This window comes from Bombus pyrosoma, linkage group LG7 (assembly GCF_014825855.1).
Source record: "Bombus pyrosoma isolate SC7728 linkage group LG7, ASM1482585v1, whole genome shotgun sequence".
Lineage (NCBI taxonomy): Eukaryota > Metazoa > Arthropoda > Insecta > Hymenoptera > Apidae > Bombus > Bombus pyrosoma.
In genome coordinates this window covers 6,431,186-6,455,834 of record NC_057776.1, presented here as the reverse complement: position 1 = coordinate 6,455,834, position 24,649 = coordinate 6,431,186, and the positions used below count along the sequence as shown (strand labels likewise).

Sequence of the window (24,649 nt, the reverse complement as noted above, 5' to 3'; positions counted from 1 at the left end):
ATGTATGTACTAAAGATGACTTACAATCAACCAATGTCGAGCATTCGCTATATAAAACCAATGTCGAACTTGCAATTACGCTAAATATACTGAAGGCGACTATAATCATTCAACTATAAAACAATACGAGTTGTATATTAAAGATAAGTACAGTTGACTCGATCTCAATGAAGTTAATTTATGCTACCTCGTTTACCATCACGTAATGATTTATATTGTGGCGAAGAAATGTCCAATCTAATCCAAACTTCTTCGTTCAACGTTTAACTCTTCTTTTGCTTTCCTCTATTTTCAATTGTTTGACAATCTTACTCATAGTATGGATCATGGTTTCTCTTCTGAAGATTCCGTTTAACCCCTTGAAAAGATTAGACAGGTTAATAAAAGCCAGTTAATGAGACCTCTTTGAAAAGTGGTCTGATGATGTTAGACTGTACAATAGGCAACATACAGAAGGAACTTGTTGACTTGTTGTCTGTATAGTATGACTGACTCGGCTGACTCTCCTTATGTGATACGGTTAAACAGGTCATGTATAGTACTTAAAAGTTACAACTTGAAAGTTTGCATTTTTGCCTTTCCAATGTTTTCGTTTAGTTTAGACGCTGTGATATTGTATCGTGAGAATAATTTATGTAAACGGGTGAAACAGCTGGAACAGAGATGCAAATACGGTCTCAGTGGGCAGGTGCTACTTGTTAACATAGCGTAACACCAGCTGCAGATTTTTAACTGATTTTGTAACATCTTATGAACTTTTGCTAAGCTATTGAAATATGCAGGCATACCTTTTCCAGTAACAATGTTTAAAATTCGTTTCTCCCTTACTTGTGCAAAGCTAGAAGAACTATGGAAATCATCTCAACTTTCATCTTTCTATTATCATTCGTCTCTTCTTTTAAAAAACAATGTCTAAAGTTTATATTTCATATTTCTACAAAACTATAAAGAGTACAAATCCCTCTATCGTAAAAATTTGTATCTTCTCTCAAAAGCAATATTTAAAATTCACCTTACTCACAACTAAAAAATTGTAAACAATACAAAAATAACTCCAATCTTCTTTACCTCTTTATCACCAAAATTTATATCTTCTACAAAAGAAACGATTATACCTCCTCATTGATTTACCTCTACAAGATTATAAAACACTATAAGATATCATTTCGATTATTTTCATCTCTGCATGAACAAAATTCCATCTTCTATAATAAATTGAAAAATCAATGTTTGAACTTCACATCTATGACGTTTACTCGAACATGGAGAAACAAATGCAGTCGAGATTCCAGAACATCAAGATTCCGTGTCATCACGATGTCGGAGTTCGTCTTTTGACGTGGAAGGCCACCGAAGTCGTAGCCCTACGGCTACACTGATTGTGGCGGACCCTCACGACCTGGGCCGTGGAGTTGCATCCCTCGTCCAAGATTCTCCCGCGTCCCAATCAGAGACGAAATCAAATTGTTTAACACAGCGGACACCAACTGCTATTTAGAGGCAGCATCTGCCTTGCACAATCAAACTGCAGGATTCCTACAGGATGTTCCTGTCGCGTCAACTGGAAAAGGAAAACAAAATCGATTTACTGTGATGATGTTTCGGAATGTCTTCATACACTAATGTATTATTTTATACGTGAAATTTAACGTTCTGGTATGGTCTATTAGCTTATATTGAAATATTGGAAGGCTGTAAGTTTAATTAAAATACTTACTTGCTTATCCTTTTTATAATACACATTTTCAAAAAATGTGTAGTTTGATTTATACATTTCCAAAAAAATATAGGATATAGCATAAATATTTCTAAAAAATATACAATCAGAATTTAATCATCTCTATCGACTCGTTGTTTGTTTTCATCTTGCTCATTTCTTCCTTTTAAAACTTCAATTCGTCAAGCAGGTTTCTAACAATTTGGAACCAGACATGTCATCCCTGTTGATTTATTATCGATTCTTATTTTAATCTGCTTTCTCCAATTCCTTAATTTTCCACATAATCATTCAAAAAAAAAAAAAAAATAGACTATCATTTGTGTTTGTTGATTCAGACTTCACTTTGAAGCAATTATTCTATTCGATACCAAAGACTGACCTTCTCGATCAGCCGAACCAATTGCCTGCCGATTACCAGGTTTCGACGGTTTTCGGGGCAACGAGAAGATGAAACCGATAACGCGATACCGGACGACGACAGGGAAGGGGCGATTTCCCGTAACGAGAGCATATAACGAGGCGAAATTAAGGGGCATTGTGCCTTAAACAGATTGCACAGTGGCGCGAACGTGACCGGTAGGCATGTTTCCCCGTTGCTCGATCAACTTGCACGTATATACACTCCTATCCATAAGTCACTGGACACTTACGTGTATATACGTATATATACATTTCGGATAAGGAGTAATGAGCTTTGCTATTACAATATAAAGTTGACAGTTATTACTTATTGCTCGTATGCATTATAAGGGAAACTAAATTAAGCTAAATTCTTTGTATACTTTCAATTCATTTGAATATTCTTCATTCTCTGAATTATAATAAATTCTTTGCGTTCACTGAGTTGTATTGAATTCTCTGTCTTCCCTGAATTAAAGTAACTTCTTTACATTTTCTGAATCGAACTAGATTTACCGAAAATCCCTTAGTTTTCTAACTCTTTCGAATACTCCACGTTCTACTTAAAAAATTTTGTTTCTACATACAAACACAATCCTTTCATCTTATTCCGACAAATATTGTATTCTAGACAAATCTCTTCACTTTATAAATTATACATACATTATTATTATTATATTAGACAATATTATTATTATAATTATATTATTATAATTATATTAGAAGTTCATTAATATAAAGTAATGTGTTTACTACATTTTGAAAACCATCGACTTGATTCTGCTGCTCAATCCTTAGTAAGAATTATGTTTAAAATTAGTAAGTTTCTAGTGGCTTATAGACAGAACTATATACGTATATAGGTACACATATAGGAAGAGGAGTCGAAAGCCTGATAAGGCGATGGAGAAACCAACGCGTCGGTGGAACGTGGAAGCGGGGAGAAACGTATACGAACCACTCAGCCCCGTGTTTGCCTACACGGAAATCCTCTCTAACGGATTCTAACGCTCGACCGAGCTTGTACTTTTTCATCTTCGACCAACCGACGATTTTCCCTGCACCCTTTTCCTAACGGACTTTGCCGCTTACGTCGTTTCTCTGCGATATCTTCATCGAGGATAGGACATTCGTCAAAATGACAGACCTTAAGTTTACTCGTTTCTGTTGGAGAAGGATAACAGGTTGTCAATATAGTGATCGTTGAATGATTTAAATGTAGATTTTGAAAGTATAAAATTGAATCGGTATTAGTATTTGATCTGTTTTACGAAGGTTTTGTGTACAAAGCTTTATTACTACCTTGTGTGTACAAACCTTTCGAAGGAATTTAAAGAAGACCTGGATAACGTGAAGGATGTAGAAATTAATCTTCTCAAGTTCTTAGTATTTGGAATTTTTATTTTCTGAAATTTTGAAACTGGAACTTTGGAAGTGAAGTTCTGAACTTTGATTTGACTCTTCATTTTCTGAAATATCGCGGCTGAAGTTTTGGAATTCTCAGATTCTTAACATTTGGAACCTCCGTTCTCCGAAGTTTTGCAACTGGAGATTTTAAATTCTGGAAGTTTTCGTCTTTAGAAGGTCCTTAAGAGAAAGATATAGCGTATAAGTTTCTATGAATTTGTCTTTATAATTGGAACAATATGTTGAGAATAACTGGTAATTACTCTCTTCCAGGATACGGAAGCAGCTTATCCAAGTCAGCACTGGACACGCACACCCACCTCAGGCAGCCTGGTATGTAGTAGGTAGATATTTTTGAGAAGTTAAAGCACTACACCTTCTTAGTCTACGGCAAAGACAGAAAGAAAGTATTATATTAATTATAAATATTATTGTATAAATTTACTAATAATAGATTTTCTCGTTTTATCAACGATTATCCTTTTAGTGGAGACTAACAAAGATATAATTGTAACAAAGATTGGAACAGTTAAAATAGTTGATTAATTAAAAGAATATCGATGGATACACGCGAGCTAAAAAATTACATATCATGATCTACAAAAGAGTGAACATTCACGCGTGGCCCAATCGACGGTGATTTTCGACGTAATTGCACGGAATGACCTTCACGATTATTACGTTCGTCACTAATCACGCAAAGCCCCTCATTCCTGACTTTTTAGCGCCACGCCCAAAAATTACTCTTTCCGACTGATCAATAGCTTTAACTAAGTGGCTCGAAAACCGTTTCTAATACTTCTGCTCTTATTATTACAAATATTCAAAATTAAACTAAATGAAATATCCACCCTAAATCTAATCTATATAAAACTGTAACATTATTTCTACAAAGAGAAACTGACGTACTTAATTGGATTACTTCTATATAAAATTTATATTCGACTAAACTAACTAAATTAACTTTGGATTAATACGTCAAGATCTTTTGCCATCTCGGCGGAATTTAATTAATACATTATTTATTAGGTCATTAATATATGTATCAGATATTCCTATTATCCTTCCAAATTATGCTTAGAAAGTAATTTATGCAACGTTCCTTACATTGCCCAGTATCCGTTGAAACGACACTTTACACGATCAGAAAAATTAAACTAACAACTTCGATTTAAACTTTAAATAAGCAGAACAATTTGAAAAAGTATCACAGAAGGAACGAAGCGTATCTAATATAGCTAGAATTAATATACCATAAAAATAAAGCAGATATCTCTTCCTTTTACTACTGAAATCAGCATATCATCTCCATCGACCGGTTGATGCTTTACCGTCAGTCAAATTTGATTTACATAAGATAAAATTTGAATAGAGAATCCAACGGAAACCACGGTCTCTACTCAGATCGATGTAAATTTTCGTTCGAGAATTCTGAGTTTCCGCCAAACGAAGAAAAGAATCTCCGCAGATCTAACTTGAAACAGGATCACTGGCGTTCATGGAATTCTCCATCTTCTCCTGGTCGAGCAGCTTCATAAAACATAGGATACTGAAAAGTTACAGTGGCGTTTCAGTATCTCTGTTGGCGGTTTCGGCTCATCCCTCCCCCAACCCCTTTAGCCTGTTCAGCAGATAAATGGGTGTACCGCGCCCCTTCCCATTATTAACTTGTAAGTGAATTACCGTTCGATCGAAAGGCGATCACTCCGCCACGCGTTTCAGGGGATTCATCGGGCGAAACGACCTTTGAGGTCCGGCAATTCACCAGCCATCCCCATCGTGTACGTCTGTCCCCTATTATAATCTGTTGAAATGTATTTTTATGGGAGTCGAACCAACGACAGTCAGAATTATACAGTTGCTGTGATTTCTTTCCATTTTCTTCCATTTCCACTCTTGATTTCTCTTCTTTTGGTTAATACCGGATTCAGATACTTTTGATTTTCTTCCTGAAAAATTCCATGTTATGTATATTTTTAGAGAAACAGCGGGATTATATAAATATTCTGATAGCTTTAAATTCTGTAAATTTTCTGGATCGAGGTGTATAAATCTACTCGCTTGTCCGACTTATCTGAATCTACTGAATTCTCATCTTACATGCCTGGATCTCCTGAATTGTCCGATTTGCCTGAATCTCCTGAATTGTCCGATTTGCCTGAATCTCCTGAATTATCCGATTTGCCTGAATCTCCTGAATTGTCCGATTTATCTGAATCTCCTGAATTGTCCGATTTGCCTGAATCTCCTGAATTGTCCGATTTGCCTGAATCTCCTGAATTGTCCGATTTATCTGAATCTCCTGAGTTCTTTCTAAATTCTGTAAATTTCATAAAACGAAGTAAAGCAGGTCAAATCTAAAAAAACTACACGGAATTAACCGAACGACAGTCCACTAGCATTAAACCAAACTAACATCAACCAAGCCAAACCTAATTGCAAGCTTAAAGTTTAATACCTAAACTACCGATTTTTTACATATTATCTACATCTGTTATTATGTACGTACTACATCTACAAGCGCTATCATATACATTAAAAAAGTAAAAAAACATAGAAACGTATAATATCCTGGTAAGGCAAAGAAAGATTGTTCTCCGCATCTGTCACGCGAGGGCCATATTTTGATCATTTAGCTCACGCTCGGTCGGAACGCGATGCTCAGTTTAACAGTGTTCGCTCTCTCAGAAGACATTCGTGTACGCCCTTTGAACCACTCCGTCGTTCGTTCCTTCAATTGAAATTATTATGATCCAAACGAACTCTATTCTATTGTAGGGTTGCGATTATATCCTTTTGTACGGTTGTAGGGCACTCCAGGTCTGAGCAGTAGCGAACGACGGTGATGACGCATTGTAAGGCTTTTAAAGGGCGATACAGGGAGCACTGGGAAACAACCGTGTAATGGATAGGTATATGTTCGAGGGAAATACCGACGAAAGAAGAAGAAAAAATTATAGTGGCCTCGAGTAGAGAAATATAAATTTTTCCGCTCTCGTTCTTCGTTTTCCACGAATGTTCCCAATTATAATTTTTTAAGTCCTTGACTTAAAAAATTATTAATAGTCATCGACTCAGATATTGTGGTAACGTAACTCTTCCAATTGCGTGTTGCTGAATGGGGAATCGACTAGGTAAAAATTAGTCCATACCATAAGAAGTTGAAAAAAGAAGTCATTGCTAGAAATAATATAGCAACTATAGACGAGAATATTCGAAAAAGATGAAATATTCTCTTGTAGAACTAACTAACAACTAACTAACTAAAATTAACTTGAACAACTATTATTGGAAAGCAATTTCACAGAAAATTCAATGAAAGGATCATCCCTATACTTACTCTATATACTTAACAATTACCAAATAAATTTGTATACGTTTATCATAGATGAAAATGAATCTAAATATTCCCTTTTAACATCTTCTAGGATTATCGAATCTGAAAAGAAAACGACAGAATTAAAAAAGAGACGATCACTTGGAAAAGAAGCAAGGCAAAGTTTATGAATGAAGATAAAAGGATTGTAAATTATGAATTGAATCTTTCCAACTGTTGTAGATCCCTATCAAATGTTCGGAGCGACGAGCAGTCGGCTCGCGAGCTCCGGTTCCGGTCAGATTCAGCTCTGGCAATTTTTACTCGAGCTACTGTCAGATTCGAGCAACGCCGCGTGCATTACGTGGGAAGGAACCAACGGCGAATTTAAGTTGACTGACCCTGACGAGGTGGCGAGACGTTGGGGCGAAAGGAAGTCCAAGCCTAATATGAATTATGACAAATTGTCGAGGGCTTTGAGGTGAGTGACGTTTCATAATCCTTCTTTAACATACGAAACATAAATCTTTTAATAATTAGTACACCTCTTATCCTAATTAAACTTTAGAACACGCCTTACGAATATTATAAATCGGTATAATATATACAAGAGCTGCTGTAATTTCAAATCTTGTCATATTACAAAAAGAAGCTCTAAGAAGAAAATGTAATAGAATACTAATTATAAATTACTGATAAATAGTAACAATTTTTATAAATATCTTTTTAAGTACCCACGATATTCTCAAATTAAAGGCCCAAAATATTCAAAATTAAAATCCATATCGCTTGTCGCTATTGCAAATATTTCTCCGAATCCTCCAAATATAAATTCACCTTTCGTCCATCTTCGTATCTCTCTTGCCCAAACCAAGCCACGCACCTGATCATTAGACCGCGCGATTAAACCGCAATCCAAAGGGCTAAAAAAGAACGTAGGCGAGAAACGTCAATATTTAACGGGTACACGTCCGCTCGAAAGATCCGGAGAGAAAGTAAATTCGTTGAACGAAAGAGAACGGTAGCGCACAACTATGACGGGGTTGGCGTAGAGAAGCCAGGGGAGAGAAATTTCAATCACCGACAGTCAGACCGACGGCAGACGCGGTTATTATTTTTCGATCAGATCGACTGATTATATTACCCGAGACTGCTCCGCACTCTCCTCTTCCTCTCTCTTCTTCTGTTTCTATTCACCACCACCATGGCTATCCCTTCACATAGCGACAAGTTTCAAGCTTTGCCGCGCGACAGTAACTCGACAAAAAAAAGAAAGATAGGAAGAGTCGTTTCCGTTGCCGCGGAAGCGGAGTCGTTATCGGCGTTGGCAAATAGAATTTATTAAATAAGAACTCGCTGGTTGCATGGAGATTTTTACGGCTTTCAACGAGTTCGTAAATCGCCGGTTTATGGCGGAACGTGGTCTCGCTCGATCATATCTCGACCAGTGTGAAATAAGAGGATAGAAGGATGAAGCTTGGTACATATCGTACTGTGCTGTGGCTCCTGCCCCTGTTATCTTATATCCTTATCTTTGTTTTCGTTGACGATTTAATACGATGAAATGTGGCACAGCTTCCTGAACTATTTGTTGAACCTGAAAAATAATAAATGAAGAGTAATACCACAATAACAATTAAGATAGTATTCATAAAAAGATAATCTTCGCTTTCTTCTACCTTGTATGCCTCTCCATTATGTTACAGAATTATTATACATAACGCATTTCCCTTATTAAATAGCAGAAAAGAACCTCGATCTTCTACAAATTTCTTCAAACTAACTCTCAACTGGCATTATCGAACCACAGAAGAAATCTATGTTAAATTTCCAGATAGGTATTGGAACACTCATACTATTCTACATACTTTGATACTCTTTATCACATAAAACACAAAATACAAATTAAAATCTAAATATTCGTAGATCCCCTATACATATACTTGAATCGAGATAATTTTCGTTAATCATTCTAGAAATATAATCTTCTCGCATCCATGTTGCATCCATGTCGCATCCAGGCATCCGTATCTACTTCCAGGTACTACTACGACAAGAACATCATGACGAAGGTCCACGGGAAGAGGTACGCGTACAAGTTTGACTTCCAGGGCCTGGCGGCAGCGACGCAGCCCGCAGCTGCGGACCCAGCCGCGTATAAATACCAAAGCGAGTTGTTTATGTCCGGTTATGGGCACGCGAAGTTAAACCTCATGCCGCCACCGGCCGCCTCCGTGTCGGTCTCCGTTCCAGGCGGCCTTTTCCAATCGGCCTCCAGCTACTGGTCCACGAGTCCGGGTGCCAACCTGTATGCGGGACACCACACGGCCTCTGGCCATGTGCCGCCTCATCTGGGCACCTATCCGCACTACGCATGACCCACCGCCGAGCACTGGGGCGCCCTGGGTACGCCACGTTAACAAGTTTCTACTCGAGGGAATTTAACCGACCGCCGCCATCGCGGTCTACGTGTGCCGTCGGTCCGTGGATCCGCAAATAGACCACACCTTTTGCGATTGCACTATCCTGCTGTAGTGGTTGGTGATGTCGTTTCATCTGTCCTCTTGCAATTTTTGTTTCTTTGATAAATATTTATATCCTTCTTTGGTTCCATTGAATTCTTAATTTTCTCATTGCCTTTGCTTGGCCAGAAAGTGGATAATGAAGTGAATAGAGAAATCTTAAAGTATTAATGTAACCTGTGAAATTTTAGACAAATATTAATTGTATGATTTTATATAACATGTAGATAAGACATGTGCAACGTGTATTAGAGAATTGGAAAGGTATGTATATGAATAATTATGTTTCGGTATCTGGGCAGATATCGCGTGTACAGATATTAGAGAATATTATATGCGTATTAATATGTGCATAAGAATACGTGTGTATTTACATATTCAGATAGTTTAATTCGTGTATGTTTTAATACGTGAACGTTCTAACATCTAATTTTTTGTCTCAACGATTATGTACTATATATCGGTGTGTCTAAGAAATACAGCGACCAAGTAATGACATACACGACGAAATTATATTTTTAGAAATCTCTAAGTTACAGATAACATTGACAATTTTTTCTCTAAAAATCCAGTTCTCTTGGAGGACGGATCTCCTCTGAACAATATTAAATGAATCAATCTCCTGTTTCAGCATATATAATATCCTAATATAATATTTTAATATATATTCTTTCTTAACGCACGTTAATTAAAAAAATGACGCGAATTAAACTAAAATACGTTAATACATATAACGCACATATATTTAAATAAACATGTAACGCAGACCTCTATCGGAAATTAGCTATTTCATAATAACAATAGAATTTTTGTATTGAAAATTGGCAATTTTCATAGTAAAATCATGACAAGAAAATCATGATACAAAGTGAGAGTCGTTCCAAACTCGTAGATTCCTTGAACACGTATCGAGCAGCATGTAAAACACTGTTTATTATAATATTCTCCCTTGCGTGACCACTGGACAATGCAAATATTCAGTGACATTCCTGCAAGACTGAATGGTTTTGTTCGTGGATTTGATAGAAGAGAATACATTCCTACTTGAGCATGATAGAGGTTCCCTGAAAGATAGAACAACGTTGAAATTTTTATCTTTCGTTCTAATCTTTCCTAAGTTTATTGCTACTGAAAGATAAAATTATAATTTTACGCAAAACAATGTTCGAAAGCTATGGTTTTACTATCAAATAAAATACTTGCTCACGGCTTAAATAATCTACTCCAGTTGATATTTAAGTCATGAAACTTTCCGTTTCATCCGACATCAAGGTGCACGTGGACAGATTAAATGATCAAACTAATCAGCAATATCATAGTCGCTGTCACGACCAGCCGATCTGGTTCCTTAGCAGCAAACAGCGACCAATTTAAATTACTGACGCGAAACTGACGATCACGCGAGACCACTCTGCCCCCAAAAGCTTTCGTTCACGACCGACGGTGCACTCGAATTATTGTAAGAACATTGTACATACAATATAATGGATTACGTAAGTACAGGGTACGTTCACAAGACGATTCTCGTCAGTCGTTTTATCTCGACGATATCCAGTACCATCATTGGCAGTAAAGTTTGTATAATACTATGGAAATATAATTTATATCTGAATTACTCAAGTTTCATTCCTAAACACAAAGAATTTTCGTTTTCTATTATCTATCTAATTTTGCTAAAAGTTATTACGAATAAAACATAGTTCAATTCCATTGTAGATTTTACAAGAATTAGAAAAACATTAGACCACTCAAAGTATCAATTGTTTTATACATAATTCTTTGAATCATTATTCATAACTTGCTGTTGTCATTATTTAATATTATTTAATAAAATTTCCAATTTATTAGGATTATTATTATTTAGAATATGTAACTGTGAATTAATATCTGTGGAAAGATTCTACGTTCTATATTCTAAATAATAGTAATCGTTAGTAATTTTTATCATTTGAAATGTTAGTACGTAGTTAATTTTCTAATACAAAGATCCAAGTAGCAGCTTTCCAATGTAATTCAAATGAATTGTAATTTTTTCACTCCAAACATTGAATTCTAGAATCATTGATTCGTTTTCAACAATCATGCATGATAACGCCGCGATGAACCGCGTGTCGAGAATTATCCTGTCCGAAAGGACGTCGCCTTGTACGCGAATAACTAACCGGCGTACTTCCGCAGAGAAACGTCGGTGTTTCCGACTGGATGGAATCGAACATGCGCATTTTAACAAGGAATATCTCCGTACAGATGCACGATCGAGCAATTTTGAGAACGGTTCGTCGAATCAACGATGATGACAATGAACCACATGCGAGCATCATGATGGTCGACGATAATCGAACATCCAAATAAGCTTGATCGTTCTTGGTGAGAAATGTTTACATGTTCGATTCGGGTCAAGAGCAATGCGTGTATTATAAACTCTTTTAACTTATTTGTTACATAACGAAAATGTAGATAGAGGAACCGCATGTCGTCGTTCAGAAGAAAAATTCATCGCGAGTTACGTTGCTCGCGTTGTTGGCGCGGATTCAAAGGACACGCCGCGTTCATTCAGCGACCAAACACTATACATGTATATGTGTAATAGAACTCCATTTATCTGAATTTCATTTAGTCGAACGAGATTATAATTAAAATCTTCTTTGCTATTTAAACGTGAATTCTAATTACTTAAGCGAGAAAAAATAAGTTAGTAGAGAATCAGTAAACTTCTATCGCTTAATACAATAAAAGAGAAAGATCTAAGATCTTAGGAGCCTACGGTTAAATAGTCAACGAGAGTCTAAGATTTTATTTATTCGATATAGATTTTAAAATCTATTTCATCGATATAAACATGAAGCTTGCTGGACAAAAGATATTCAATGTCTCTCTTCTATTTCAATGGAAAACTCGTATTTTTTGGATCACAGATCAATATTTTAATTTCTTCACTGTCTTAGATCGAACGACATTTTCTACTCGTAGTGATAAGTTAATAAGTAGAGTAAACTCCTAATCGCTCTCAGGTTCAGATAAATGAAGTTTTATCATTACAACCTTTCCTTCTCGCGATCTTTGTGCGATCACGATTTCACAACGAAGTACGACGCGTGTTTCAGTGCCGTGGAAAAGACAAAACCGCGAGCGACCAACGAAATTCCTACGAGGATCTTATGCAACCGTGAAGTCTCATTTCTAATTCAGCCGGTGTAGTAGATACGTATAGAAATATGTTTCTCTTGATCCTAGGATGACTCCTCTGAGATTATTTATTTATAATGGTGGTAATGGTAATCACAAATATTTATCAAAATGAATATTTTCAAAAAATAACATTCTAAACAGACATACGTTCACGCAATCCCTGTAAAAGTGAGAAGTTTAAACGTTTTTCCAACATTTACAGAATCAATGGTTACGAACCAAATACATAACGGTTTACTCACATATATTGAAAATTCATTTTCTCAAGGACAAGGAATTATTGGAAACCAATATTCCTAGCCTTTCCGGAGTTTATTTTCCTCGAAAATCTCTGCATTACTAACGTCAATGATAACATACAATCGGTGTCGATCTCAGAAGTGATTCCAGAATCAGCATAACGTGTTGTTCTTTGCCACAAGCCAAACGCTATTAGAGAAACCATTAAACGAGCGACAAATCCCGGGAGAACACAGCACATCCATCAATCCAACGGAAGCTCGAGTCGCAATTATCGAGATTGATAAAGTACAACGTTGAGTCATATCAGAACCGAACGTACGAAATCCCGAGCCGTGCTCACCACGTCGACTCTCACCGATCAATCGAGAGATGCGGTCGCTCTATCTATGTACAAAACATAGGGGTAAGTTTCCAATGTACGCAAATCGTGGATCCTTAGCCGGCAAAACTAATAAAACTGAGTAAAACGAATAAGATGAATAAATTAAAGAAAACAGGTACAACAAGGAAGGAAAAAAAGACAAAAATAAGTAAAAAAAGATGGTTCCACGAAAGAGAAGATCTGGCGAGCGGTGACTTACCCCTTACTGTGGAAAGGTGTACCTCTGTCGAAGAAGCGAGTAACTCCTTAAGTCGTATACTGTATCATACCATTCGTAAGACGTAAGCACCCATAGAATTACTCTAACGATTTAGTCGTAATCAAAACCTGTCGAGCGTTCCTCGGTTTCGACTAAGAGGATCGTTCTCTCCGGGACGAGAAAACGACGCTCGCCCCGTCCTCTTCATTTTTTCCAAAGAAACTAAAATAAGAAAAATATATATATATATATAAAGTAACGAAATGAAATGCAACAATGGGAAAGAGAAAAAAGAACAAAAAAATTAAAAAGAAAGTGACTCCGTGGGACGTCGACGGGCCTCTAATGTAGATAGGGTGTTTTCATGTGTAGCGTAGGCGTGTAGAGAACATAGTCTTAGCGCGAGAATGTACATCAGAATGTATTTCGATTGCAATGTGTCCTCCTGTGTGACTCTATTGTACGTGTACGTATATGTATGTGTGTGCATACCATGCATGCATGCGTGGGAGAGAGAAAGAGAGAGAGAGAGAGAGAGAGAGAAAGAGAGGGTGAGACTGGAAAAAGGAAAAGAAGATCGCGTACGATACCACGGATGAGTGGAGTAAGTGGTAAAAAGAGGAGTGGGCGTGATTCGCACAAACTGGAACATTGGGATGATAATAATAACAATGACGATGGCGACGATGACAATGATGGATGAGAGAGGGCGAAGGGTGTTTGACACTAGCATAGACCGCGTTAGGCTAGGTAGATAAGCGACCCCTTCGAGAGGAGAAAAAATGAGTTTCGTCAAGAAAGACAAAAAAATATCGTGTAATACGGACCACGATGTAGCAAGGTTGTGAAAATTTGTCAAGAATTCAAATAATTCTTAATGTCAATTCGAGGGAAGAGAATTAACAGATATATCACACATGGACCTGAAATCTCAACCCAGAGCTATATGAAAAAATGTTTAATACAGAGCCAAGATACTGCTTAAAGTACATTAAAATAATAATTTATACTTCCACCATAATTTCTCTTTCTAGATTATCAAAATAGTAAAATAATAATTAGCTGGAATATCGTTAAACCTGGTTCATATTACTCAAATTACCTGAATCCAAATCACTTGAATTAAGATAAATTGACTAATCTGAACGAGGTTATTAGTCCCGTCATTTTCATTTTATTTTGCGTAAATCTAAAATATGCAATTATACAATCCTAAATGAATCCGTAGTCATAGTAAAAAGAAGTCTTATGTTGGAAGATAAAGTGGAAATAAACAGTAACCTCGATATCAATTATCTCGTAAATTATTAACTATCTCCACCCAAAATTGAATATTACTAATAAATAGCTTCAGCTTTCCAAGCTCTACAATTATGCAAAGGTCCATAAACAAAGTCAAAGTGGCACCTCGTATCTTCTCCTTATAAGATATCAATCATTGCAGCTATTTGATGGTCTTGATTTACAACCTCGCCATATCGTGGCCCGTAGGTCGCGAGAAACAGTGGTAGCAGAAAGATGGAATCGTGAAACGGGACATAGATGAAAGAAGAGCCGAAGCAGTGTAAGCAGAAGAAGAGCAGCGGGGGGTGGGAAGGGGCGCTGTTGTTGTTCTTGTTGTCGTGCGCTTGTATTAAAGTCGCCATGTTCTAATTAAACGTGCCGACGGGGTTGTATCAGTCGTCGGCAAAATCAATGTGACTTTCTCTCGTATCTGTGTATGCACACATACACATGTGCACACATATATACATAGCAACATGGAGAAGTTTGCGTAACGAGTATGTTGCTTGTAAGTTAGGTTGACTACGACATTGTTGAGAGGAAGAGAGACACAAAGGTTCGTATCGCTGCTCCCTTTCTTCCTTGAAGCGTAAACGAAACCTGGAAAAAAAGAAAAAGACAATAAAGGAAAGAAGCAGACACAAAGGATAGCACTGTGAAACGAGAACCGGATTGAGAGTCGTAGGAGGAGGGTTAGATAGAAAATAAAAAAAATTGGGAAGAGAAAAAAGGAAGAGGAAGAAAAAGGGGGAAAAAGAAACGTTAGCAACACACGGTAGGTCAGTCTTGGTTGTCGGCGGTTGGCGAATTGGTCGGGTTGCCATGGAGAACGCTGGGTATTCCCTGGATTCGGGCCCGCCCCAACGGGAAACCCCCATTCGGGAAATTCGTGGCGTCGCCGAAGCTGCCGCGGTGCCGGAGGTTTAGCTCGGCTCGGCTAATCGATTCTGCTACCAATCAGCGCCCGCGCCGTTCCTCCTCATCCTCGTCCTCATCCTCCTCGCGCCGCTACCTACAACATCTCTCGACTTCTCACTCGACCCTTGTGTAGGGGTCTCTCTACACACCCGCGAAACCCCTCCCTTCTCTACCACGAGATTCCATCATAACTCGCTCTCTTTCTCTCTCTCTTTTTCTCGGTGTGCTCCACCTACGTGTGTGCCCTTCACCACACTCGTGGTACCACTTTTACCTAAGCAGCCCAACCGTCTGATCCCTATATACGGTTATTATAGTGAGTGAGGAGCTGGGTCTTGGACAGAAGGGCTGACTGAAGGCTGACCAATCGGCGTTTTAACCTTTTCCATTTCTTGGCCTTTCTCTTCTCTCCTCCAAGGTGAAACGTTTCTCAAAGTGTTTATACATATACACTTGGTAAGGTTGCACATAGAAAACTATGGGAGATTGAAAAATGGTTGATTGTTTGTGGAAGGAAAGAATGGTTTAGAATTTACGTGTATTTAAAAGGAGGTTAAGTAAGTTGAACTAAGTTGGTAGAAAATTGTTGTTTAGATCGCCTAATTTTTTTATTAGGGATAGGGAAAACTTTTATCAAATACAGATTTAAATTTGAAAGAAGAACCGTTGACCGGTGTTTAGAAAGTCGTTGTAAATGTTCAAATTAAAATTTAAAGAACATTATTAATAGTGGTAATACATGAATTATCTTACATTATCTTAACAATCAATTAAAATTAAAATGATTAACAATATAATGGCGTCCCTAGAACAAAATCAATGCAAATAAGTTAACATGTCCGCGTAAATTTGAGCAAAACATTATTTCCTCGTTTAACTTACATTTGTATATAAACGATTACACTTATTTCAACTTTATAACTATTTATACAATGTAAAGTTAACTTACATCTTTTTTAAAGTTTCAAATATATAAATGTAGAAAGCATGATCCTCAAAAGCCATTCCATTTTTAAAATATGTACCTTGGAAACACAGAAATCCAATTTCTCAGGACCAACATCGAAATATCAAACATCCCTACTAACACGAACTTCTGAAATTTGTTTTCCCCAAAAACTAGGGCCTTAAATCTTAAAGGTTGTCGAACTTCGCTCCAATATATGGTTCTATTTGAAATACTCACGGATAATAATTCTTTATCATTTGAAAAAAAAATGGAAAAATATTATTATTATCGATGACTCATTAAGTATAATAATTAAAATGACTTTGGGAACGTGTTCTATTATATGTAAGGTATATAAAGACATCAAATTGTTGAGAGATCTCGTTCCGGATTAAGGACAGGTAACCTGCGCCTGGAGAACCTTGAACTATCACCGATGTTTATTAGACCGCCTGGGCTGTAAGAAAATGTGCAACATTATTCACAGCAAAAAAGAAATTACATAATTAATCGTAGAGATTCTTAAAACTTTCTAACCGACGATATAATCAAAATGAGTTTGAAACACTTGGCTGCCGGTAAGATTATGTTAGTGAAACTTGATATTAATATAATTGCAAAATAATTCCTTTTATACTATCGTTCTGTAGGATCAGTTGCCCCGCCCATTGTATCTGGAAAAATACGTTTGTATAGCATGCGATTTTGTCCGTATGCCCAAAGAATTCATTTAGTACTTGACGCGAAACATATACCGTAAGTAAACTAATTTTTCAAATTATAATATAACTTTGAAAATTTTGTTTATATTTTTCACACATTGCAAACAGATGTTTAATTCATATTTTCTGTTTATTATAATTTTCAAATGCTTTATTTTTGTTTATAAATGCAGTAACTATTGTTTATTTATTTTTTTAATAATCTCAAAACCTCTCTTCCTCTCATACAAATACATATACATAGATATACACTAAATTGTTTCTTTTATTGTAATATTATACTTTAATTATAGACATGATGTTGTTTATATTAATTTGACAAATAAACCTGAATGGTTACTAGAAAAAAGTCCTTTGGGCAAAGTTCCTTGTATAGAATTGGAAGGAGGAGAAACATTATATGAAAGCCTTGTGATTGCTGAATATTTGGATGATGCATATCCACAAAACAAACTTTATCCTAGTAATCCCCTTGCTAGAGCTAAGGATAAGTTGTTAATTGGTAGATTTAACTCTGTTATAAATACTTTGTATAAGGTATTTATTTCTCATATATACAATGTACTTATGCAAAATACAAATATTATGTACAACTAGAATACAAATATTTTTATTTTAGTTATACGTCAGTACATCTATAGACAGAGACATATTTGATGAAGTCTTATCAGAATTGGGTCTTTTTGAAAGAGAACTTGCATCAAAAGGAACACCATTCTTTCATGGTAGTTCTCCTGGTATGTTAGATTTTATGATATGGCCATGGTGGGAGAGATCTGATGTAATTAGAGTTTTACGTGGAGATCAGTTTACTATACCACGTGATAGATTCAAAAGACTGGTAAGTTACAAACATATTTGTCAAATGTAGTATAAAATTATCCTATACAAATTAGGGTATATAAACAACAAATTTTTCTTTTTTGTTACCTATACAATACTAGTTGGAATGGAGATCTGCCATGAAGGAGAATCCTGCTGTTCGAGCTAGTTACTTAGATACCGAAGTACATGCTAAGTACATGCGGAGTCGTCGTGCTGGAACGCCACAGTACGATTTAGTTACTGCTTAAGTTAATAACTTCTAATTTGTATCTTCAAATATATGTTTATAAATAATATAATATATTTAGAAATGAAACATTACACGCGGAATGTTGCTAATAATTTAATGATTACCAGTTTATAAATGTTGTGAATTTGTTGTAAAACTAACATAAGCCTAACTTTCTATTTCGTTAACTATTTGTGTAATAATCATGACAAATCTATTTTATATTATAAAATAAATCTACATGATTTAAATATATAATTAAATTAAAATATATTGGCAAATCAATTTTTCTGGAAATTACCATATAATTTGATCATAAATGCTAATTAAATTTTGAATATATATTTATAAAAGAAAGTTACTATTGCTAAAAACTATCTTCCGAAGTAACTGTATCTGTGTCAAAAGACAATGTTTACATTAGTAATATTACTATTGTAATACAATATACAATATTTATAGAGAAATCTGCTATATTAGTAGAAAATTTGAGCAGCATTAAGAAATTTTTTTCTAACAATACCCAATAAGTATAAAATTACAAAAAAAATAATTATAATATACAAACTGAATAAATGTCTAATATATTACACTAATGACATTTCTTAAAATATGCATAATTTAGGAATGTTAATTTATATCGTTCCATAAAATAATACATATAAACCATAGAGCAGAAAACATGCAAAAATCATGCTCGCTGCTACCATGAATGACTTTGTATTTTGTCTTCTCAGGCTTTTTAATTTTTCTTCATTTTTTACAAGTACCTCCTGAATTTCTTCCAGTTTTGACTCCAATTCCTCACGAGTTTCCATTGTGAGCAATTTCGTCTTGAGTCTTTTTTTCAACACATCCAGTTTGTACATGGATTCATTTAATGTATCTTCTACCTTCTGTATCTAACATGTATAAAAATATGTTTAAAAACCAGAAGCATAGGTTAAGATAAAATAATTTCAGAAACTAAAGTATGAAATATATAAAATTTTTTATTTTATTTTTACATATACCTTTGTCATAATCGTTTCATCCTGCGTCATTTTGACTTTAAATGTATGTATGTCCTTTTCTGTTATATGAAGCACAAATTATCAACATCTCAAATGCGTATTCTGAATTTTAATGTTTCCATGTGTCAGAAGCATGTATCCTCACTAACTTGCTGAATACAAAATGGCGGTACAAACCGAGCTTACAGATATAAATAAGATAAATTACAAAGATAATTTTTATGGTTTTCTGCTTACAAGTATATAATTTTCAAATAATTTCAATAAGAAAGTAAAGAGTAGTAAAGATACATGCATCTTTTTTGCGTTTTATAAAAGTATAATTACGTCTTATATTGTTGCGATTTTCAAAATACGCATACACATTCTCTTATCTAAATATTTATGGTATAAAAGCAAGGAAAGTCATAATTAATATTAACAATTTCTGATATGAAGTATAAATTTAATCTTCATCAGATTATAAATTCATGAATTTTATTGTAATTTTACAAAATTATATTTAGCATAAAATTATACATGTAAATATGTATATATATGTATATATTAAATCTACTTTTCATGAGAGAATTTATAACAAAACTAAAACATTCCACAATCATATATAAATCATGAAATTTAACAATATATTTACAACTAATAGGTAAATGTAGATATAATGATTACTATTATTATGTATGAAGCGAAAGTAACATAAATATAAGGATTAGAAATTAAAAGTGCTAATGAATTATATAAGTACTACTTAAAAAATGATTTAATTTTTAGTGCACATCATATTACACACATAACAGTTATTTTTTTGCATTTTCACTCGTCATCCCATACATACACTGTATTTATAGTACTTTCTCATAACTTAAATAAAATTACTCCACTTTCTCGGTTATTTCCTTTTTCACATATAGATGAAATTAAATCTGTAACATAAAATAAAATAATATAGTATAGTGACTGGATATATTCAATTTACTCAAAAAGGTATTATATGATAATTACCTGCAAAGTGATTGTGGTAGAGAGGAAATAATAGGTCCATATCCTTGGGAGTTATCATATAGTTCAAACAATGGTGCAGCTACTAACTTATAGTTTTTAGGTACTGCAAATAGAGCTAAAAAATTCAAAAATAATTATGCCAATTATTGAGTCTTACTTTACTTCTCAATGTAACAATATATTTCTGTCCTTTATATGCTACCTTTTTCTTGCAGCTGAACAAGAAACAACCTCTTGTGTTCCTTTGGTTTGGTAATGTGTGGTGGTACATAAGGGTACTGAGGTGGTTCAAAATTTGGTCTCCACCAATTTCCTATGGTATCTTCTATCACCCATTCTTGCTTAACTCCATCTTGACGTCCAAAGGTCTAAAAGTTATTTCAATATTATAACATCAATCATGTCAACTTTGCTACACTTCATAGACATTAAAATACAATCTTCTTCGTTCAGTCCACTAAGAACATGGTTACACAAATTTGTTTACATACTTAAAACGGCTGTATAGTCTTATTAGTTCGGCTAACAATTAATTTGATCACAGAGATGCCTTAATATGTTCCTGTTAGCTTCTATATAATCAGTAATACAGGCCAAAAGTATTTATTCAAATACTTTCAGTTTCTTTTACTTACAGATACCTAATTAAATGAAACAGCTGTTGTACATACATTTATCATTTTAATTAAAAAATTGACAAATGCATAAATATAACCTCTGCGAACCGCCTATTTGTTATGTGACGAAGAATCACGGTCCTATGTACTTCAATTATTTTCTAGCAAGAAGTTTTAGGACTAAACGTTATTTGATACAATTTTTTCCGTTTGTCTTTTCAATGAATTACAACAAAAAATTCATTAATGGTATATACAATACAATCTTCTTGTCATAATATTACAATCTTCACATCTTGCTTCTTTTATGTCTGAGTTAACATGTATGACGAGTGACACAAGAACAATGTTCTTAGCTAACCATGATATGTATAATGTAACAAGTTATAATTGCATTACTATAAACATTGAAATGTCCGGGCATGCAGCGCACTAAAACTGTAAATGCTAATGTAATTAAAAATTCCCTATTTTGAGCTACAGGCCCGGTTACATAAGTTCTACAAATGTCTGGAAGATTAATACAATCGATTCTTGAACAGTGTTACAATCTAACATATCAAAGTGCCACTCCTAGCTACCTCGTAAGGTAGCATAAGGCGTCGTGCTAACTGTTACCTCTGTAAGGAGCCGTTTTAGGCCCTCTACCTCGTCTTCTCCTGCATTTAGCTCTCCTCCAGGTCTACAAAACAAAAATATAAAAGTTCAAAAATATTTGTATATACTTTAATAAACGTGATGCAATTAGATATCCTGATATCCAAATGAATTTTCCTCTATACCTAATGAAAATACTACATATACTTACAATTTGAAGAATGTTGTTCCTAACTGAAGCAGCAGGACATGTGGCAATCCATGTTCGTGCACCAACAAAACCCCTTCAACACTGCGACGCATTCCAATTTTATCGAATTCATCACGCATACGCTGAAACCTTGCTGGTACAGATGGATCTTTCTCGAAGAGTGGCTCTTTTGTTCCAAATGTATAGTTTGTCAAAGGATATCTATGATAAATGAGTTTTATTTTTGTGTTAGGTTCTTACTTCTTATGTAATCCTTCAGTAACTAAATCCAGTCTCTTCCACATCACTTTCACAAATAATAATAATATTACAATATATAACCATAAAGATTATACAGGTACTCACAATGCATTAGATAGTTTTGAGCATATAATTTTGTCCCCAAACTTTATATTAAGTTCCACATTTTTATACAAGACAAAAATATCATTTTTTTCATGCAAGCAAGAGGAATAACATACAGATTTGTAATATAAAAATAATTACTTTATATGTAACATCTTTCATATTTAAAAATGTATATATACAATGAACAAAAAAATATATATAATAAAATTATGCACAAGTATATGTAGCAATTGATCAAATTTACACCCGTATGATTTACAAAGCATGTATACAAATACAGCATTGTTCAACAGATTATCAAGGTATTTCTGTTTGCATACTAAATTTTTATATGAAAACCACATATGTTGTGATTACTTACTGTTAATTATGACATACAAAGTATCAACTATAATTGATGCATATAAAACACTATATTACTTATAACATTACATTTTACATTAGTTATAAGTAAGTTATATCAAATGTAGTCATATTATATGTTTAGAAATACATAATACATATATTTATGCTACTCTTATATTTCTCAAATTTTTTCCTATCACATATGTATATGTTGTGATTTGTAAATTGTATGCTAATAGACTTCAACAGCTTCTTTTTTTTTAAGAGAAATATCTTGTAATACTTTGTGATATTATTAAATACCATATAATCATAAACTTGCCAAAATATCAAAATATGAATAAGTAATTAAAGTACTTATACATATATAATTAATTCATTACATTATATGAACTGAGTTTATTACTCACTTATAAATATCAATTGATATTTGGTGGTATGTTTGAAAATTTATAATAAATGTGTTACATTTTCTAATATATTATTTAATTTTTGAAACATTATCAATATAACGCATGAATGAAGGATATAAATCTCAGATGCACTGTGCAATATTCTACTAAAACTTATTCGTTTTAGAAAAAATTATTTGAAACATTCATAATATCTATGCATATTATGCTATTTCTTAAATTAAACACTAAGTATAATTATGAACTATCTGAGACAAATACATTCATAATAATATAGATATACAAAAATATGTTATACTGCAAAATTTATCTTACATAAAATATGAAAGGCCAATTTACTAATAAAAAAATACAAATATCTGTAGTTTTAGCTATCACAGCTTATATAAATCTAAGATAATAGTAGTTTGATTTGCGAAATTATTTTATACATTTTTCCTTTTTATACACAATGAAATAATTTGTAGTATACAAGTAGAAACAATGAACAGTGACAATACAACTGTTTTCAAGTATATACGCATTACAAATAAACAGTCACATTATTACGGTGACTGTGAAAAAATAACAAAACATGTTTCCGTACGCAAACATACATTCAATGTATAAAAGATACCAGCGTACATTGCATACGGTGGCTACAACTTTTATAAATTCATAAATATAAAAGAAATTAAATTTGTCTTTAGCTTCATCATAATTAGAAGCTTATACCTTGTGCAAATAAAGCACAAAAGGTATAACTTTATTTCATATTCAGAAATTTTAAGCAAATAATTACTGATTTAATTCATAATTACAAGGATATATATTTTATTCATGGTACAAAAAAAAATGCTTTATCACATCGACAATTTCACACTACATTAAAATAGTTGGTTATGTTTTACGATAGCGAATAATAATGAATTATTGAATAGTCAATAAATCGATACAATGACGCGGATAAGATTATTGCTTAAAATTTCCGTGAGTACTTAACGGAAAGATGAACAGCCGTCTCATGGTTGTACCATGTAAGATGCATTGAAAGGTGTTAGGAACATAATTTTAATTGCTAGCGTCTCTTAACCGGCCATAGTTGCTCTACAGGAGAGGCAGTCAAAACATTAACTCTAAAAAATAATGTAATTGAGTCACATACTGATTATCACTTACAAATTAACTGTCCTGTTGATAGTTACAGACTGATTCTGTACCACTTTCCCTTCAAAGGAACTGTTACTAGCTCTTCTTGGCCATCCACTTCCTTTAACCTGGGTTGTTGCCATCGCCATTTTTCTTCGTACCGCGCTCCACGATCCGAACACACCAACATCCAGCAACGTAATCGACTACTTCGGTGCTTCGTGTCGTGCCTTCTCGAATATCCCGAATCTCAAAGCTGTTTCGCGGGCCAACCAGTGTTGCCAAATGTGTAAATTACTCTAATCCTGCTTTATATACGATATATTAAAGATATGTTCATAATAAAAATATTTATACTAATCATAATTTATATGTAGTAACATTAAACAGATATTATATAAATATTTTTTGTAATTTATTACGTTAATACGCTAATAATTTAATAATTATATGCTAAATATTATAAATTTATAATTCCACTGACGAGTCGGATCAAAAGAGATAAATAACACCACGTGACCAAAGTTTAGGGAAAATAGAATTAGATTTACGGAAGATTGTGAAACCACAAATACAAAACTCGCAAAAAATATTTATAAATACCCTTATTTTTCAATTAAATATTTTTTTCGCAGTTTTTACCCTACAGTATCAATTTTTTTTAATCATAGAAA

General features: G+C 34.2%; 4 protein-coding genes and 1 long non-coding RNA gene across 12 annotated transcripts in view; 2 read left to right on the top strand and 3 right to left on the bottom strand.

The window, feature by feature from the left end:
• LOC122569505 (transcriptional regulator ERG homolog) overlaps window positions 1–15,073 on the top strand; it is a 70,680-nt gene extending 55,607 nt beyond the window's left edge. For 4 of the 5 annotated variants that reach the window (XM_043730655.1, XM_043730654.1, XM_043730656.1 and 1 more), the window contains exons 4-7: window positions 3,800–3,859; window positions 7,086–7,323; window positions 8,588–8,680; window positions 8,884–15,073. In XM_043730655.1, the coding sequence (XP_043586590.1) occupies window positions 3,800–3,859; window positions 7,086–7,323; window positions 8,588–8,680; window positions 8,884–9,220 (728 nt within the window). In that variant the 3' untranslated portion in view covers window positions 9,221–15,073. The remainder of the gene's footprint in view (window positions 1–3,799; window positions 3,860–7,085; window positions 7,324–8,587; window positions 8,681–8,883) is intronic. The other variant, XM_043730657.1, reaches the window with a different exon arrangement.
• On the bottom strand, window positions 24–669 carry LOC122569514. The gene is made up of 3 exons (XR_006317491.1): window positions 452–669; window positions 188–358; window positions 24–113 (listed from the first exon to the last, which is right to left on the bottom strand). It is a non-coding gene; the product is annotated as an uncharacterized LOC122569514 (long non-coding RNA).
• A 1,016-nt stretch (window positions 15,074–16,089) lies between the features above and the next one.
• On the bottom strand, window positions 16,090–19,724 carry LOC122569508. 4 transcript variants are annotated; one of them, XR_006317484.1, is made up of 4 exons: window positions 19,318–19,717; window positions 19,075–19,206; window positions 18,181–18,288; window positions 17,950–18,088 (listed from the first exon to the last, which is right to left on the bottom strand). XR_006317484.1 is itself a non-coding variant. In XM_043730662.1 (3 exons), exons 1-3 carry the CDS (start codon window positions 19,345–19,347, stop codon window positions 16,959–16,961), a joined length of 189 nt encoding a protein of 62 aa, XP_043586597.1. In that variant the 5' UTR covers window positions 19,348–19,724; the 3' UTR covers window positions 16,090–16,958. The 4 variants fall into 4 exon arrangements, 3 of the variants coding, with proteins under 3 accessions (XP_043586597.1, XP_043586598.1, XP_043586596.1); XM_043730662.1 differs by lacking the exons at window positions 17,950–18,088; window positions 18,181–18,288 and adding an exon at window positions 16,090–16,985 and having other exon boundaries at window positions 19,318–19,724; XM_043730663.1 differs by lacking the exon at window positions 17,950–18,088 and having other exon boundaries at window positions 19,318–19,718.
• LOC122569507 (pyrimidodiazepine synthase-like) lies at window positions 16,865–18,396 on the top strand. The gene is made up of 5 exons (XM_043730660.1): window positions 16,865–17,106; window positions 17,179–17,284; window positions 17,544–17,787; window positions 17,870–18,091; window positions 18,195–18,396. The coding sequence occupies exons 1-5, from the start codon at window positions 17,082–17,084 to the stop codon at window positions 18,321–18,323; spliced, it is 726 nt and encodes a 241-aa protein (XP_043586595.1). The 5' UTR covers window positions 16,865–17,081; the 3' UTR covers window positions 18,324–18,396.
• Window positions 19,725–20,122: 398 nt separating the features above from the next.
• On the bottom strand, window positions 20,123–24,273 carry LOC122569729 (cleavage and polyadenylation specificity factor subunit 5). Its single transcript, XM_043731247.1, has 6 exons — window positions 24,006–24,273; window positions 21,742–21,942; window positions 21,552–21,615; window positions 20,519–20,684; window positions 20,317–20,431; window positions 20,123–20,237 (listed from the first exon to the last, which is right to left on the bottom strand). The coding sequence occupies exons 1-6, from the start codon at window positions 24,122–24,124 to the stop codon at window positions 20,216–20,218; spliced, it is 687 nt and encodes a 228-aa protein (XP_043587182.1). The 5' UTR covers window positions 24,125–24,273; the 3' UTR covers window positions 20,123–20,215.
• Window positions 24,274–24,649: the final 376 nt, after the last annotated feature.

Coding starts and splice junctions, on each gene's coding strand:
- LOC122569508 (XM_043730661.1), bottom strand. CDS start 19,347: ATGACGCAGGATGAAACGATTATGACAAAG. Junction 19,207..19,317: donor ATGAAACGATTATGACAAAG/GTATATGTAAAA, acceptor TATACATGTTAG/ATACAGAAGGTAGAAGATAC.
- LOC122569507 (XM_043730660.1), top strand. CDS start 17,082: ATGAGTTTGAAACACTTGGCTGCCG. Junction 17,285..17,543: donor CTTGACGCGAAACATATACC/GTAAGTAAACTA, acceptor CTTTAATTATAG/ACATGATGTTGTTTATATTA. Junction 17,788..17,869: donor TTATAAATACTTTGTATAAG/GTATTTATTTCT, acceptor TTTTTATTTTAG/TTATACGTCAGTACATCTAT.
- LOC122569729 (XM_043731247.1), bottom strand. CDS start 24,124: ATGGCGATGGCAACAACCCAGGTTAAAGGAAGTGGATGGCCAAGAAGA. Junction 21,616..21,741: donor GGAACAACATTCTTCAAATT/GTAAGTATATGT, acceptor TTTGTTTTGTAG/ACCTGGAGGAGAGCTAAATG. Junction 20,685..21,551: donor TAAAACGGCTCCTTACAGAG/GTAACAGTTAGC, acceptor AATAACTTTTAG/ACCTTTGGACGTCAAGATGG.